This window comes from Leguminivora glycinivorella, chromosome 21, assembly GCF_023078275.1.
Source record: "Leguminivora glycinivorella isolate SPB_JAAS2020 chromosome 21, LegGlyc_1.1, whole genome shotgun sequence".
NCBI classification, from domain to species: Eukaryota; Metazoa; Arthropoda; class Insecta; order Lepidoptera; family Tortricidae; genus Leguminivora; species Leguminivora glycinivorella.
Window position 1 is genome coordinate 6,877,297 of NC_062991.1, and position 17,955 is coordinate 6,895,251.

The 17,955-nt window shown below is 38.5% G+C and overlaps 2 protein-coding genes and 1 long non-coding RNA gene across 3 annotated transcripts; all 3 read left to right on the forward strand.

The window, feature by feature from the left end:
- Positions 1–7,142: 7,142 nt before the first annotated feature.
- On the forward strand, positions 7,143–8,056 carry LOC125237563 (dual specificity protein phosphatase 1B-like). Its single transcript, XM_048144691.1, has 2 exons — positions 7,143–7,938; positions 8,018–8,056. The coding sequence occupies exons 1-2, from the start codon at positions 7,267–7,269 to the stop codon at positions 8,030–8,032; spliced, it is 687 nt and encodes a 228-aa protein (XP_048000648.1). The 5' UTR covers positions 7,143–7,266; the 3' UTR covers positions 8,033–8,056.
- A 4,486-nt stretch (positions 8,057–12,542) lies between these two features.
- LOC125237564 lies at positions 12,543–13,850 on the forward strand. The gene is made up of 2 exons (XR_007178348.1): positions 12,543–13,101; positions 13,188–13,850. It is a non-coding gene; the product is annotated as an uncharacterized LOC125237564 (long non-coding RNA).
- Positions 13,851–15,053: 1,203 nt separating this feature from the next.
- Positions 15,054–16,423, forward strand: LOC125237321. The gene has a single exon (XM_048144311.1). The coding sequence runs from the start codon at positions 15,089–15,091 to the stop codon at positions 16,421–16,423; it is 1,335 nt and encodes a 444-aa protein (XP_048000268.1). The 5' UTR covers positions 15,054–15,088.
- The last annotated feature ends 1,532 nt before the right edge of the window (positions 16,424–17,955 follow it).

Consider the following 17,955-nt stretch of genomic DNA (forward strand, 5'->3'; position numbering starts at 1 on the left):
GAGAAAATGACTGATTAGAATTTTGTAAACTTTCTAGATATGACCCAGGCATTCAGATACATACTTATTTGTGTATTTTATTGATTTCAATCGTATAATTTGCTTCTATGTGTTCTAAAATCTAGACATCCGACGCTAGAATCTATCTAGGCTGCCTACGTTATTATACTTATTATTCATATCGTTATTTTTCATAAAACTAACATTAAACATGTCATCACGTCGACAAATTTGCCGATCACATTCGTCATTTGAGTAAAATTTATGTGTTTGTTCCATTTTTGCGTAACATTAATTGAAGATTTCTTCAAACGCATAAGAACGACGACCGGTCTGGCGCAGTCGGTAGTGACCCTGCCTGCTGTCCGGGGTTCGAATCCCGGTAAGGGCATTTATTAGTGTGATGAGCACAGATATTTGTTCCTGAGTCATGGATGTTTTCTATGTATATAAGTATTTATATATTATATATATCGTTGTCTGAGTACCCACAACACAAAGCCTTCTTGAGCTTACCGTGGGCCTCAGTCAATCTGTGTAAGAATGTCCTATCATAAAGAAAAAAAAAAACTTTTAAAATCTATTCGGGTCATACAAATTACACAACTACAGGTTTTTATTTGTCAATTTTGCTGAAAATAAAAGTAACTGTTGTGTCAATTTTGTAGATGATTTGTGTATCAGATGTCCCTAAAGTTGTAGACAGTTTCGACAGTATTCACAATATTCACGAACAGAAAATATACGTTTTAACCAAAATCGGTCCATGAATTATAATTATTTGGTCATTTTGTTCATCCTCAAATTATGACTACAGTCAGACTCGGTTTCGTCAAAGGCACAAGCCTAAAGATTTACCCTTTTATTGCCTAAATTGAAAAGGTCATTATGATTCGGAGCTCTATACCTGAAATTATTGAGCAACAGCCTGAATGTGGATTCAGAACCATGAAATTACGTATGATTTTATTATTTGAAAGTCAATTTTTGTTAACTTCGTCTCAAAACGATCTGATAGGCTGGCATAAAAATACGTTGATAAAGAATTTTCACTTTCCATATATTTTTATACAGTTTTAACGATAATTGTGTGCGGGGTTTTGTATGTATTGAAGCCAAATATAAAAATGTTGAGTAGGTAAAATATAATTTCTGTGACAGCGCCATGATTGTAGTTTTGTCTTGTAAGTAAAAAATATTCCTGAAAATATTTTCCAACGTATTTTTGGCCAATCCTGAAGTGTGTATTAATTTTGACAGTTCGTTTCAGGGCATCGAACATGAGCATGAGCCAGAGAGACGGCGGAGGCGAGCGGCCGCCGCGCCGCCTCTAGACGAACAGCACAAATATCCCGCGGTTCAAAAATAGTTCGCCGGCTCGCCCGCTGCATACAAAAGTGGCGAGCCGTCCGACACACATCTTGGCTTATCAAATTTCTCTACCCACACACGCCCGCGCCACACTTGGTTACCTACTCGCCGCCGAGCCTTCATGCGTTAGTATGTTAGCACTCGCAAGCTAGCGTTACACTTCCTCGACACTGAAAGCACTGCGACATCCGAAGCGACACTTCTAACTTACACTGGAACACTGCACGTGAACACTGCTCACTAGGGTAAGGTTGGACCGCGCGCCCGTGGTCGGTGCGTCCGCGCCGCGCCTGCCGTCGAACTGCTGCCGGCGGACCCTGCCCGCGCCCGCGCGTCCAAAAATACCCCTTATTGTGTGTACATTCACTTATAATACCTTTCGTATAAATCCGAGACTATAAATAGATCGATAAGCGATATTAAACCGATGCTATTAACCCTAATGAGCAGGTGTCCTGGATCGCGCGACCACGCGTCGCGGATGGGTTAGCGGCGACTAACTGCCCGCCGTTGTTTCGGTTCAAATTTATGCGACATCTTGAAAACGTCGCACAAACTACAGCTGAAAACATAATTGATGGTTCGTCTTTCAGTCGTAACTAACGACTAGTTTCTTGCACCAGTTCTCGCGTTAGTTCTCCATTTTCACATTGTGATCAAAAGAAGAATAAAATCAGGCCATACGCTTCAGAAACTTCCGTTCTCCATCATAAAATCCTATATTACATTTGGTTTTTCACTCTCCTAACTACTAAGCAATTTATATACTAAATTCTTGTAGTCCAATCCAGACATCGAGATTGTAAATCCAATAAACCCAATTCCGATCGGGTTCATTGAATAGCTTCAACTTTATGAGTATCGGCTCCTTCTGCCAGATCGTGGCACTACGCCACGGCAATTTAATCAGTAAAGATATGTATGAAAGCGCTGAGAACTCGCCAGGTGACAACACTTACCAAATTCACAAGATGTCTTACTCCTCTGACCTTACAGCTAGTATAAGTTGACCTTTAAACATTAAATATATATGAGTCATCAGAAACTGGCTTATACTGGTGCTTCTGGCGATGAAAATAATAACACAGGTTTCAATGTCTAGATCGCTAATCCCTGTTTTGCAACTCTTGTACCTATTATTATTTTGTTATGCAGTACAATGTCATGCGCCAACTAATAAATATTACATATTTAGACTACAATTACGTATGATACGTAATTGCATATGATACGTAAACGAGCCCGTAAGATCTGAGTGAGATAGATAATAATATATACAGTAATGATTTCCAGGTGAGCCCAGTTTGAACGAGTGAATTGCTGTCTGCTGATGACCAAGCTGTCAGAGCGAGATGCGACTTTCAACACTTTTGTGCCACCAGTTTTTCTGCGGTAATTTGCCCCTGCCACCATCGTTTAAATCAAGGATTATTTATAGGATTTACAATCTTCATACTAAGAATCGTACCTCCATTTTTTAGCGCCACCTACTAAATACTATCGTAACAACAGTGATGATGCCTACAAATTTATCAATTCAGTCGAATTGAGAAGTCGAGTGAGGAAAATATGTTTTTGGTCACTTCCAGGCTGCGAAACAGCGCCACCTAGTTTTAAGCCTAAAAAGCCCATACATTTCAGTGTGCGCTTTTTTGTGTAGGCTTTGTCAGTCCCGTATTGTATCGTTCTTGGTTTAGATGGTTTTCCTTTCAACCCTTTAAATGCTCCTGAAAATTGTGCAGTTTCCTCTTCCTACCCCTTTTGGGGTTACAGGAGGCCAGGCCCCGTAGCCGAATGGCATTTATGGGCCATTTTTTTCAATTTTTTTTTTTTGATTTGGAAATGTTTAATATGTGGTTTCCACTCAGAATCGCGAGCTCTTTCAATCCTAATAGGAGAAAAAAAGTGTCCCAAGGTTTTTTTCCCATTCCGTTACCATTTTTTCATACATTTTGTATGGCGGTAACGGAATAGAAGGTTCGAAAAAATGTATTGAAATCTTGGGACATTTTTTTTCTCCTATCAGGATCGAAAGAGCTCTCGATTCTGAGTATGAATCGCGTAAAAAATACCCATATTACAAAAAAGTGGCGTGGACAACTCTGAAAAAAAAATGGCCCTTCTACGACGCGAAACGAAAACGAAACGCCGCGAAAGGTAGTCTGGCTCTGTCGCGCCAATATACGCAAGAGCGATAGAGATAGATATCTGCGAGCGTTTCGTTTCGTGAGCGTTTATGCATTTGGCTACGCACGCTGGTTATAAATGTAAGTGTACGTATGTATGTACGTATCTAGCCTAGCGGGTTGTGTACTTGTGTGTTACTTGTGTAGTAACAAAAGCCATCAACCACGTCCTGTCGCCGGATTTAGATCTAGACTGGAGTGTTGTGAAACCCGTTATTGTTTCCCGGTAAATCATTAAGCGGGCCGGAGTTAACCACAAACATGTGGCAGTCTAAGCGCGTTTTCACATTATCTGATCCGATATCGGATGTAGGACCGATATCCCATACATTACAGGCGCCTTCTTGGATTTTTTCTATTGAAATCCTTCTGACATGCGATGTCGGATCGGATAATGTGAAAACGGACTTACAAGCCAGTTCAAACTTACACTGTGCAATCAAACTGATCTCAATGTCTCTCGATCTCACAGTGAATTATTTCATGATTATTATGTACACATATTAAGTACGAGTATTTAATTATTTTGCCTCATATTTAGTGATGCAAACTGCAAAGGAATGGAGTGCGCACCCACCATCGGTGGCTCCTGAAAAATAGGACTTCGGTCTCTAAAGAGTGAATAGTATTAAATAATTAGGTACTGAATCAGTGAGCTCCACTTTAGACTCTATTTTCACTTTCCATCAGGCCCCGTAGCCGAATGGCGTTTCTACAACGCGAAACGAAAACGAAACGCCGTCTAAATACATCATTGCAGTCAACATCGCGACCTCGGTCACTGCGTATTGTAAACTTTCGGGAAATCTGCAGGACACAAAATGTACATCTGTGTTTGTTCGAGAAAGGGAACTGTTTCTAAAACTTTTCGTTCTGTAAAACTATTATGGACAAATCAACTTTAAATCTGTCCCTGGCTCAAAGTTTTCTGGAGATTTAAGACGATACAGGAGGGGTCAATTCTCCCTACAAACGCTCTCGACTATTTCCTCCCTGGTTTTTGAAGATAAAGCAATGATTTTTTTCAACACAGATTATTATTATTTTTATCTGTGTCGGACCGTTTTTTTGATATTTTTATTTTTAAAGACGCTAGAGCCAATCAAAAATTTCCAAAAACGGCCTGGATACTCAAGATTGGTTACAATTAGCCAAAAGACTAAACGGTCTGACACAGATTATTTCATTGTTGTTCAGGTTCTTAAATTTCGTTGCGATTTATTAAGTTTTGAAGGAGGAAATAGTCGAGAGCGGAACCTCGATTTTAAAGATTTTTTCGCAATATCTTTTAACTGAGTTGTTCTTAATTGACTCTTTTTTTTCGATAAATCTAGTTAATAACACTAGTATGTATATTAAAATAAAATTCCCGAATTGAAAAGAAATTCCTTCCATTGTAGCATTTTCACTCCTGTAGCGTTTTAAAATTTTGTTGTATAATTTCATCGTTGGATTGTGGACTTTATAATCGTAGCTAGCTCTGCGTATAGATCTCCTGTAGTGGCACGACAGAGTCAACGATTGTTATGAAAATCAGTACCTACTTAGATTTAGCAGAGTACTGTTAACCCACCAAAAGCAATATTTCTTGAACATTGTACTATAAATCCTCTGTAGTTTTAATGTATAATTGTATAGGACTAGCACGTGATGGCGAGACAGTATCTCGCCGCGTCGTCTTAGACCACAAATGTTCTTTTCTAATTGTATTAATGTCATAAGGACAAGTAGAAAGCTTCTTCTTATCGTGTCGAGGTTCCTTTCTTATACAGTAGATGCCCAAGTAGGAAGCTGAAAGTCTACCTCGCGCCAGTCATGCGGTTAGCATTGTACTGCATTGTACTGGATTCAATATGAGTACAATATTTCTTTCTAAAGGACTTAAGTAATTCGCTCATTAGTTTGGTAGGATTTGCTTTGTGTTTTACGGTTTGGCAGCCATTTGTAATTAGCTATAATTACTTGGAAGAGATTAATGCATATCTCAGTTGTTTAATGTTCTCGACTCGCAGTTACGAATTTATGATGCTAGGAACCCTGAAGGCGGTTCGAACGTACGCTGATGGCTAATTTAATTCAATTTTTCATCATTCGCTTAAGCGTAAGTATTTTTTTATGAAATAGGCAGCAAACGAGCAGATGAGCCGCCTGATGGGAAGCAGTCATCGCCGCCCATGGACATAAGCAAAATCAGGGGAGCCACTTATGCATTGCCGACCTTTGAGAACCCTAAATACCTGCTTCTTGAAGAACCCCACGCTGTGTTATATTTCATTCTTCTTCTTCTTCTTCTTCCTTGACCTTTTCCCATTTAAGTGGGGTCGGCCTTTCTTGTCCTTTTCCTCCATAATACACGATTTTTGGCTATTTCAGCGTCTGCGTTAACATCTTTCATGTCTTTTTGGACTGTCGTCAGCCAAGTGGTAGGTGGTCTTCCGCTTCCTCTTTTTTGTGTCGGCATGTTTAAGGCTAACTTGACCATATGATCTTCTGGGCGACGTAGAATATGCCCATACCACCGAAGACGATTTTCATACTCATACTCATACTCATATTTATTAATAATATCAATTACAGGTCAAGCTTACATACATAGCTTAGCTTTTCTTTGAGTTTCTCAGCTATAGGTGCGACTTTGAAACTACCTCTTATGTAGTCGTTGCAGATTTTATCCAGCAACGTGACTCCTCCTGACCAACGCAACATGCGTTGTATTTCATTGTATTCTTAAAAAGACGTTAGGCCGGGTCCAGGCCGGAGTTTCTAGTATCTATTTTTCTTGACAGCTAAATACTGACCGGTCGTGCTTTCAGAGAATACGAAGATCCGGAAATTCCGGCCCGGTCTAACGTGATTCCATATTTTTTTTGAGTAGTACGAACCAATAACAGCAATATATGTGAGAATCTGGTTTCAGATAACGTTTTGTGATAATGTCCAATTTCGTTCGGTTTTAAAGCGTTTATATTTCGTCTTAAATCTGAAGAGAACATGGTAAAATACGTAGTTAAAGACGCGAACTCGTATGATTCACAGCAATTATTATGCAAGGCGCTACAAGTACTATGAAATAAAGTTCTCATTCCACTCAAATAATTTTCAGTAAACAACAAAACATATCATGTAGGCCGCCTGCGAAGCTTGTAGGCAATAAAGTTATCTAGGGGCCGATGTTGATATGAGTTTAAGTTGATATGGTTTTGATCACATTTTGAAGGGAGCTGGAGTTTTGACCGGTACGAGTCGGGTACTCTAGCAAATGCTACACCCATGCTTCGCATATGAACGCTTACGTTTCCTAGCTAGCTTTCTCAATCACTTTTCTGTAACCTATCGTTTTCCCGGCCTAGGGCCAGGGACCGCTTCCCTGCTCAGTCTTCTCCACTTTATCGTAATCATAATAAAAATTTATCCAACTACCGACTGATACTTTATTAAATTATCATGAAGAGCTCCCCACGTAATCAACATCAAATAAATTTTAAACAAACTCTGGGAAGTACGAAAATAACTGGCCGCCATTAAATCTCCGCCGTGAACCTCTGACGCGTCGCTAACGTCTTTTTAAATGTCAAACTTCAAAGTCAAAAACACGTATCAATACGATAGAAAAAATGCATGATAAAAACAGAAAAACAAACCTCGTGAAGTAACTCAAATAATGAAGTAAGCAAATCCAACGACCACGGCCGGACGGTGGTTGCTGGTTATGTTAGGAACCTCGTTAGTAGTGGCGTTCCTTGGCGTAGCCAATCCGGTCCAGGCGCTCAGACACTGGGTCCAGCGAGCCACACACGTCACACAGAAGATTGATCTCAGCACACAGGTTTGCTATAGCGAGATAATCCCGGGCCTCTACCTGAGTAATATCAAGGCTGCCACTGATCGAAATGTCCTCCGACATCTCAACATCACCCATGTACTCACCATCGAAGCGCATCGCATTCCGAAGTCGACTTTCGCCGACGACAACATCACTAACCTCTTCATTAAGGCGTACGATACGAGCGCGACGAACCTGTTGCCCTATTTCCCCATGTCCAATGCCTTCATTGAGGAGGGCCTCGCGAGCGGTGGAAATGTTCTTGTCCATTGCCGTTTCGGCGTGTCACGATCGGCCACCTTGGTTATCGCCTACCTGATGCAAAAGTACAACATGAATTTCGACCAGGCCTTCGAATATGTGAAGTCGAAGAGATTTTTCATCAACCCTAACCCTGGATTTGTGAGCCAGCTCCAGGAATACTACCGGCTTCGCTACGGCGTGAATCAGTATCAGAGATTCGAGGCGTACTGTGCCGTGAAGGCTCGCAAGCACAAATACAAGATAGTATCCGCAGCCGTGATCCTTGTGACCATCCTCGTGCCTATTATTGTTTTGGTGGGTTGACTTCAGTTCCTGAATTTGATAAATCGTTTAATTAATGTCCGTGTCTACGTAATATCGTTTCTCTTTCCAGATCTATCTGTGGTAATGGAGCTAATAATTTGTGAGGCTTCCCGCACTAATCACATTTGTTGTCCGTGGAATTGTCCTATTTTACTTCTGAAGAAAATACCTATCAACGACAAGCGTGGTTTGTGTGTGAGCTAAATATACAAAAGTAACAATTCTCGTGAATATAAATATGTCAAGTCGGTTGAATACTTTGTTTTTCATTTTTTACATTGTAAAGTCGGATAGGCAGACACGCGAAACATATCATTTCAGAAATTTTTAGTAATATACAAACTCACCTAACTAAATGTTTTGGCTTAGTTATAGAAAAAGAATTTGGCCTTCAAAAGGACAGCGTGCCAGTCGTGCCAATCCCGAACCAGCGCAACTTCCTGCCAGTCTAAAAAAGTGGAGCTGAAGCAGTTTCTCCGACACATTGTCTTCCAGCGGTTCTTGGGCCGCCCCACAGCTTGCAAAGGATAATATGGAACGGGATGCATATCTTACTATGTCTATGTGATGTTTATACATTTTTTGTGATGACGATGAATAAGATGACTTAATAAAATGTATAGGTAATCGAAAAACAGAAAAAAAATATTGTGTCTACTGCCTAGCATGGAGTATGTCTACATTGGAACGCCCTCTTGATATCCCGATCGGCTAAATTTGGGCTGAACTGATGAAATATTTAAGTAGGTTTCGTATCTGGCAATTGAACAGTATTATTAGGTACATATCTATATTCAGATGATAACTTTATAAGGTTAAAAAAATTTATTTGGTAAACATTTGCCAAAGTCTCGTCGCATAGCCTTCCTGAGGTTATCATAAGACTCTGTCAATTTGTGTTTAAATGTAATATTATAATTATTTATCTCTAGTAGTTAAGTAGTTGTTAAAAAACATTATATTTACTACTAGTGAGCTAAAGGAAAAGCAACAGAAATAACAGACAGGAAGTGCATATTTAATAGACTGCAGACAAGTACAAGTGAAATCGAGCGCGAATCATAATAGTAGCTATTATTATATCGCTACTAAAATAGAATTACCCAGATTCGCGATCAGATAGACTGATGTCTGAATGCAAGACTGATTCTTGAAACCATAGCTATAGCATAGCTCCGTATGCGATACTAAAAGTCTAACCCTTTGACCGCCAAGAACGCCTAAAAGCGTCGTTTGCTAACGCACGGCCTAAAGTTGCTATGGCGGACGCTGTCCTGCTGACAGATAAGATGTATTTTCGTTTATTTTCGTTATTTACTAGTAGAGGTATTGGTGTGTGGGCCACATTTTGACGCGAGAGGCAAAACGTTCAAAAGGCTAAGTAGGTGAGTAATAAACGCGCGTGGCAGAATAGAGTCTGTGACAGAGACCACATTGCAGCCAAGCATGCATTGGACCCAGGATCGAGTGGCGTGGAAAACGCTGGTGAAGTTCCCACAATCCTCACGCCCTTATCCATGAGGATCGGTACCACGAAGAAAGATAATTTGATTTCTATTGCATTATAATATAAACATACAGACATTACATACTCACACCTGTATTCACAAACAGGGTTGGCAGAGCACATGGAACTGCTCAAGTTTCAGTGCTACTCTTAGTAGATAATTAAGGGGTTGTAAAACCACCACTAACCCGTGTGTGTGTGGATTGAGTGAGCACCTTCCGAAAATGAAAAAAAATATGCTGATCATTTAGTAAAAGTTCTAAAACAATTGTAAAACGAATCTCTGAATTTGTAAAAAGATAAATCATTAACATGTGCTCACTCAGTTCTCACAAACTACCAACGAAAACAGTGAATATATTCATTTAACATATAATATTTATATACTAACATTTAGTAAAAAATAGGCCAACCTACCTCTATAAATATTAGATCACCTAGTGACGTATTAAATTTTTTACAAATAGTTTCTTATGCTCACTCAATCCACACACTTTTGAAAAGCCGAATTTTGATGAAAAACATAAGATTTAGACCGCTATTATATGTGTATAGTTTAGTAAAAGTGAAATGGGAATTTGTAAAATACAAAACGAACCACTAACATGTCAGGTTTTTTTATAATAAATTTTTGTAAGTGCTCACTCAGTCCACACGTTTTGAGAAAGTTAAAAATGTAAATATCTTACGATTTGTAGCACCTAAGACACTCGAAAGTACTTCAACATTTAGTAAAAATTTTTACTAAATATCCACCATCTAATATTTTATATTCGTTGTCTGGTTTTAAAGATATTCAGACATAACTTTTCTCATACAAATGTATCAAGTAGGGTGACCACACTATGTCGGCTCCTGATTTTCCCCACCTTCCCATTGTCATATTGAGATTGGGGAGTTTCGTTCAATTTTGATAATAATTTACCGGATTTGTAAGTGGGAGCGAGAAAAGAATAACTATTTCTCGCTCCCACTTACAAATCCGGTACGCTCATCTGTTAGCGCGATTAGATTACCAGGTTCTGGTTTCTTACTAGTGAAGTATTATATTCTTTGTTTCTTACCAATTATCATTCATGTCCTTTTTAATGCATGCATGTCGATATGGTTATTATCCTGACGTCGATAAAAATTACACAATACACATCATCACTAGGCCAAGAACATAACCTAAAAACAGTTTGCAGATGGATAATTAATATGATATTAGTTTAATATTATCAAAATTGAACGAACGATACTCCCCAATCTCAATATGACAATGGGAAGGTGGGGAAAATCAGGAGCCGACATAGTGTGGTCATCCTACTTGATACATTTGTATGAGAAAAGTTATGTCTGAATATCTTTAAAACCAGACAACGAATATAAAATATTAGATGGTGGATATTTAGTAAAAATTTTTACTAAATGTTGAAGTACTTTCGAGTGTCTTAGGTGCTACAAATCGTAAGATATTTACATTTTTAACTTTCTCAAAACGTGTGGACTGAGTGAGCACTTACAAAAATTTATTATAAAAAAACCTGACATGTTAGTGGTTCGTTTTGTATTTTACAAATTCCCATTTCACTTTTACTAAACTATACACATATAATAGCGGTCTAAATCTTATGTTTTTCATCAAAATTCGGCTTTTCAAAAGTGTGTGGATTGAGTGAGCATAAGAAACTATTTGTAAAAAATTTAATACGTCACTAGGTGATCTAATATTTATAGAGGTAGGTTGGCCTATTTTTTACTAAATGTTAGTATATAAATATTATATGTTAAATGAATATATTCACTGTTTTCGTTGGTAGTTTGTGAGAACTGAGTGAGCACATGTTAATGGCTGTATCTTTTGATTTATCTTTTTACAAATTCAGAGATTCGTTTTACAATTGTTTTAGAACTTTTACTAAATGATCAGCATATTTTTTTTCATTTTCGGAAGATGCTCACTCAATCCACACACACACCACTAACCCTGAGTTAAGTGGTTGGTGCAAGTGGGCCTAACAGGTTGGCAGCCTATCGCCCACATTAAAATGGCACCCATCATTGAACTACTATGTACTACGTACTAGAAATGACAACTCGAACATATTCTGTGCGCCGACCGGCAGCGGCGGCAGCGCGAGGCGCATGCGCGTGAAGCGAACCGTGTCATAGAGTAAGACTTGACCACCTAGACGCGACACTTTTAGTGTAGACCTTTGTTTTATACTTTGTGTGTGAAATACTAAGTAGTTTATTTTTAGCACTATTGTGCATTGTGTTATATTTAATTTCTACTCAGTGAAATAAAAATAAGTAATTGTTTTTTTCATAAATTTTAATTTCCTTTGAATAAAATTCGTTTTGTAAGTTTCTGTCGCTCAGAATAATAATCGCGCCATTCACCTTGTTTTACCTCCCTTAAACACCGGTTGCATTAAATACTTTAATACTATTTCAGTTTTGGTGTCACTATTTTTCGTCAATAATGAGAATTATAATTCAGAAATAATTCAAAATCATGCTTATTGTATAATATTATCGACTAAAATTCGTATTAGGACCGTGTAATATTCAAAACTATAAATTGAAATAAATATTTTTATATTATTTGTGCCGTTTGTATATCCGAGGTCTTTATAGAGAGAGTACGTCGTAGACGTCGCATCGGACCGGTAGATGGCGCCATCGTTCGTTGTAAGTCGCTCCGGCGTCACACCGCCGCGATGTTGGTAGTCCCGTTTTTCCCCACCTGCAACACAAGGCTCCCCGCGCCCCGACCCGCCACCAGCCACCCACATTGTTTCGTCGAACGCCGAAGTGACCGGTTGTCGCGTATTCCGTTCGAACATTTTTACAGCATGGTGTCTCGAAATTAATCTTTTAGTTTCTATTTCCTTGTTATTTCTGGTCAAACCAGAGTTATTCGTGTTTTTATTTAAAAAAGTGGCTTATAACGTTTCGGAATTATGAAATTTTTCAATTTCATCCGTCAATTCTTTCTTCCCTTTTAATTTACGCTCGTTCGTCTTGAATAATGAGATATATTATGCCTCGCTAGCGATCATTATTCGTCTTTCGAGGTTCTCACTATAGAAATGATGTGACATTGCACATTTTAGCTTAACAATTTAACAACGGCAGTTTTAAATTTGTCCCGAACGTAATTACTTTTTGCGCATAGCAAAGCCTTTATGTGATCTAGCAACTGGATCGATACTGGATGACAGTTCGATTATCCAATCAGAATCAGCTGTCAACAAAGGGTGTTGCCAGAATACAAATATGCACAATTTTCAGAATATTTAATTATTTAGAATTAACAATTTAAATGTAATTAATAAATCAGAAAATAGTCACTTTATTGTTGGAAAATTATATGGAATTTTGTGCACTAGGATTTTCAGTTGGTTGAAATTTATTTCTGCAGAGGACTGCTGAGGTGGTCATTTTAGATGTTATCCCCAAGCCTCTCAAGGTCGTTAGGGCTCCTGAGATCATTTCCTGCACTTGCTAGCTGTCTCCGGTCCTGTTCAGGCCTCCAGTGCCTGCTTTTATTTATCGAGTTTCATCTTCGATCCAAAAAGTGATCAGATTGATGGAGTGCTGGCGGTCAATCCTTGTGTAGCCTAAGGGCATTCTGGAGGAATATTTTCCCACCATGAATAGTAAGTAGAATATTATGGGTGTATCAGGTTGATCACATTATTGATCCTTGCCTCAGTTTAATTTGACCATGTGTGTCTATTTCCAGTCTTCTGGTGGACTATGTGGAGGGAAGGGTCGTCAGAGCTGAGAAAATGAGCTCTCTCAAGTTCCAGCTGCTGACTGGGAATTAAAACTATATTTACAATTACAATTACAACTAAATCTGTGTTTAGGCCTACTCCAGGTTATACTGGTTATACAGACATTCAAGTAATGTCTTCTTTATAAAGGGGGGCCGGTTTGTCCGGCAACTCCAATTTTACCACAAGCGTCGAATGGTGCGATAGCTTGCTTCCGGGGTCGAGCCTATCCAGGCGAAGAAGATGCTCTCAACTTGCTGATGCGTCGGTTGCGGTGGTGCTTCATTGTGTCACAGCGCCTGGGGCGACCAGCTTCAGCTCGCAGAAGGAGGGCTTACACATTGTATTAGCGGTAACTTCTGGCTTGAAGGTTGGTGTCATTTTCTTTCTTCCTGGAAGGCAAGATTACTTAGTTTAGTTAAGAAGAATTCCTATTATCTATGTTGGCACTGATAACTAGGGACTAACAGAACTTAGGAACGCTTGTAAATCATTTAGAATTGAACTATTGCACGGCCCAGCTCTACCGTCTGGCAATACATATTAAGGTGCTAGCTTAAGCTTAGAATAATGATTTACTGGCTATAACTTGCTTTGTGTCCGTTAGACAATAAAATAGTGTGTCACAATCTAACCGTTTTCTTTCCACCCAATTAGAGACCTGAAATCTTGAGGAAATCGTAGTGCACCTTATTAAGTACTTTTTTTTTGCTTCTTTTTCGTGGCGGACGATCCGCCAAAGTTTAAGACTCATTTTGTGTAAATTTATTGTCTGGGGCTTTCCCATACTTTCCCCTTTTTGCCGGGCTGGGAATAGTCTACCATGACATTGGCGCCCAGGTTTAGAAAAGCTTAGATTTTCCTCAAGAATTCAGGAAAATTTCAGTGCCATACATAGAGATAGTGAAAGTTGTGTTCATACTTACGTTTGAGTTTCATTTTGAGCTTGTGTCTTGATTGTGCGCATTTCATTATCACTTGGGTGCAGCTTCAGCTTGCTTACATTGTTATTTTGACCATTTTTGCTGCACAAACTTGATATTGGCTTGCAAAGCTTAGAATTATTCACATGCTTGAACCTTCTGTTGAAGTTTTGATTTTGTGCTGACATTTCCTTCAGGAAGGAAGGTGTCAAACTAATAAGCACTATTTAGTTACTTTTTGTGGCATGTATTTAGTAATTTAAAGGCTGTGACCTAGATTATTGTGTATAATATTTAAAAAACATTCTTTTAGGATTTATTTTGCCGTTTGACCTGGAATTTTGAAGTAACATTTGAGTATTATATTTTGAGAGTATCACCATTGAGTTGTGACGTTTTGACATTAAGTTAAGGGCAAGTTGTTGGAAGCTTTTGAGTTTTCCATTTAAAGGCATTGTATACATAGGGGTAACTGACATTGTGAGTGGTTTAAATCAAAATTTTCATTATTAAAGCCATACTAAATACCTTTTAAATTATCAACCAAAATTGAGTAAATTACAGTGTATATTTGTGTAACTTAACAATTCAGTAGTTTAAAAAATTGTGTGAACAAATTTAATATACTCTTAAACAGATACTTACCATTTAGTTTTGGAACGTTTTGCAATTTAAGAGTGTTTACATACATACATTGAAACAGGAACATTTGTATTCGAAATTTTTACTTCATACAATTGAAAATTGTTTGCTCACTAATACTCACATTTCACTTTGTTTTCACTGCATGCATTTGATGCAAAACATTTAAGAAAGGAAATATACTTACATTTATCTGAAAAGGTTGAAAGCAAATAAAACACTTGGTATATCATTGTAAGAATATATATTTATTGTAAGTCAGTTGCCAACATACTTAATACCTTGAGTTTTGAACTTATACAATGGCTTCTTCAGTGCAATTTCATTCCTTGCTGCGCGATGAGTTAATTTATGAAGTAATAATAAGATCAGAGACACCAGCATCAACAGTAGAGGGTCTTAGGAAACAGTTGAGAAGTTTAGTAGGGGAATGTCGGCCAGATGAGATTTTGGAGACCGAGTTAGCGCCTGACTCAGAGTTGAAGATTATTTCAGATAAATTAAATGATTTATCATCTTTAGTCACAAAATTTGTTCAGTCGAAGGATAGATACTCTGGGAACAGGTCGAAGGCTTTGGGTAATCATCTGTACTTCAGGCTTCTGCGGGTTCAGGTTGAAGAAGATCCGGCGAAGCTGGCTTTGAAGGTTGAGTTCTCCAGTAGGCTTGATGCTTTGTTGGCACAGTTGGACAGTGTAGGCCAGACGAGCAGTACTTCTAGTGAGGGTGTGTCGGTGTTAGCTCAGTCAAGTCAAGCGGTCCCAACTAGAGAGTTACAAGTTCACTGCTCCGGAGATAAGAATGTTGCCAAATGGGGTGTCAAGTTTAATGGCAGCACTGATCCGCGGTCCTTCTTAGAGCGAGTTGAAGAACTCAAGCTGGCTTATGGTGTGTCAGATGTGGTTTTGTTTAACTCAGCCGCGCAGTTATTTGTTGATCAGGGTTTGCTTTGGTACAGAGGTATCAAGGAACAAGTTTCTTCTTGGAATGATCTTAAAGCTATTTTGTTAGATGAATTTGAGCCTGCAAACTTTGATTTCCGGTTGAGGTGTGAGATTCTTGCAAGGACACAGGGTTTAGATGAACCAGTTCATATTTATTTTGCGATTATGTCCTGTCTTTTTGGTCGCTTGAAGAATCCACTGCCCGAGGAAGAGAAGTTGCAGATTTTGATGAACAACATTAGGCCTAGCTTCTCACAACAGCTTGCTTTAGTAAATATAGCCTCGATAGCGGAGTTGAAGGATTGTTGTAGGAAATTGGAGCAAGCAGCACAGCGCACGCAGTACTTTGTTGAGCCCGGTAAAGCTGGTTCGGCACAGACTCTTAGCAGTGATTTTGCGTACAAAGGGAAGGCTAAGCAGGTGAACGCGGTGAATGTTAGTAATGGCAAGCGTTCACAGGCATTTGTTAGGTCGCAATCACAGGCAAAGTCGAATGCTCAACAGGGCAATGCGGTTAGGAACGTTCAACGCTCGTCCACTCAATCCACACATGCACAGAACGCTGCTGCAGGTCCAGTTTGCTATAAATGCGGTGGCACTGCGCATAACTTCCGCAAATGTAATGGGAAACCATCGAAGGGCATTTATTCATGTTTTTCCTGTGGCCAAGCGGGTCATATGTCATATGGTTAGGAATTGTACCAAACGTCAAACTCAACCTGAACGTCAAACGGAGGAACGTTCCGATTCACGTTCAAAAAACAAGTAGGGCCGGATTGTAGCAGTATTTTTCCGACAAAACTGAGTGATGCCATGAAAAAGTTTCTCAGTTATAAATCTATTGCTACGGTTCTCTTTGCACCTAGGGAAGGTGATATTCGGCCTTATTTGAAATTTAAGGTGTGTGATTTTGACATTTACGGGTTAGCAGACTCAGGTGCCGCCGTTTCAATTTTGGGCAGGCAATCTTATAAAGACTTTGTTAAGTTTGGATTTGAGCTGCAACCGATGGAGTCGGACTCGTGTAGTGTTGCAAATGGCGTCGTAGTCCAGTCAATAGGGTATGTTTTTGTGCCGATAACTTTTAAAAACATTACGAAAGTTATTAAATTTTATGTTGTGCCCAGTATTGTCTCGGACGTTATTTTAGGCGTGGATTTCTGGATTGCTTTCGGTTTAGCGCCAGAATTATTTGAGAGTGTGTGTGTGGATTGAGTGAGCATCTTCCGAAAATGAAAAAAAATATGCTGATCATTTAGTAAAAGTTCTAAAACAATTGTAAAACGAATCTCTGAATTTGTAAAAAGATAAATCAAAAGATACAGCCATTAACATGTGCTCACTCAGTTCTCACAAACTACCAACGAAAACAGTGAATATATTCATTTAACATATAATATTTATATACTAACATTTAGTAAAAAATAGGCCAACCTACCTCTATAAATATTAGATCACCTAGTGACGTATTAAATTTTTTACAAATAGTTTCTTATGCTCACTCAATCCACACACTTTTGAAAAGCCGAATTTTGATGAAAAACATAAGATTTAGACCGCTATTATATGTGTATAGTTTAGTAAAAGTGAAATGGGAATTTGTAAAATACAAAACGAACCACTAACATGTCAGGTTTTTTTATAATAAATTTTTGTAAGTGCTCACTCAGTCCACACGTTTTGAGAAAGTTAAAAATGTAAATATCTTACGATTTGTAGCACCTAAGACACTCGAAAGTACTTCAACATTTAGTAAAAATTTTTACTAAATATCCACCATCTAATATTTTATATTCGTTGTCTGGTTTTAAAGATATTCAGACATAACTTTTCTCATACAAATGTATCAAGTAGGATGACCACACTATGTCGGCTCCTGATTTTCCCCACCTTCCCATTGTCATATTGAGATTGGGGAGTATCGTTCGTTCAATTTTGATAATATTAAACTAATATCATATTAATTATCCATCTGCAAACTGTTTTTAGGTTATGTTCTTGGCCTAGTGATGATGTGTATTGTGTAATTTTTATCGACGTCAGGATAATAACCATATCGACATGCATGCATTAAAAAGGACATGAATGATAATTGGTAAGAAACAAAGAATATAATACTTCACTAGTAAGAAACCAGAACCTGGTAATCTAATCGCGCTAACAGATGAGCGTACCGGATTTGTAAGTGGGAGCGAGAAATAGTTATTCTTTTCTCGCTCCCACTT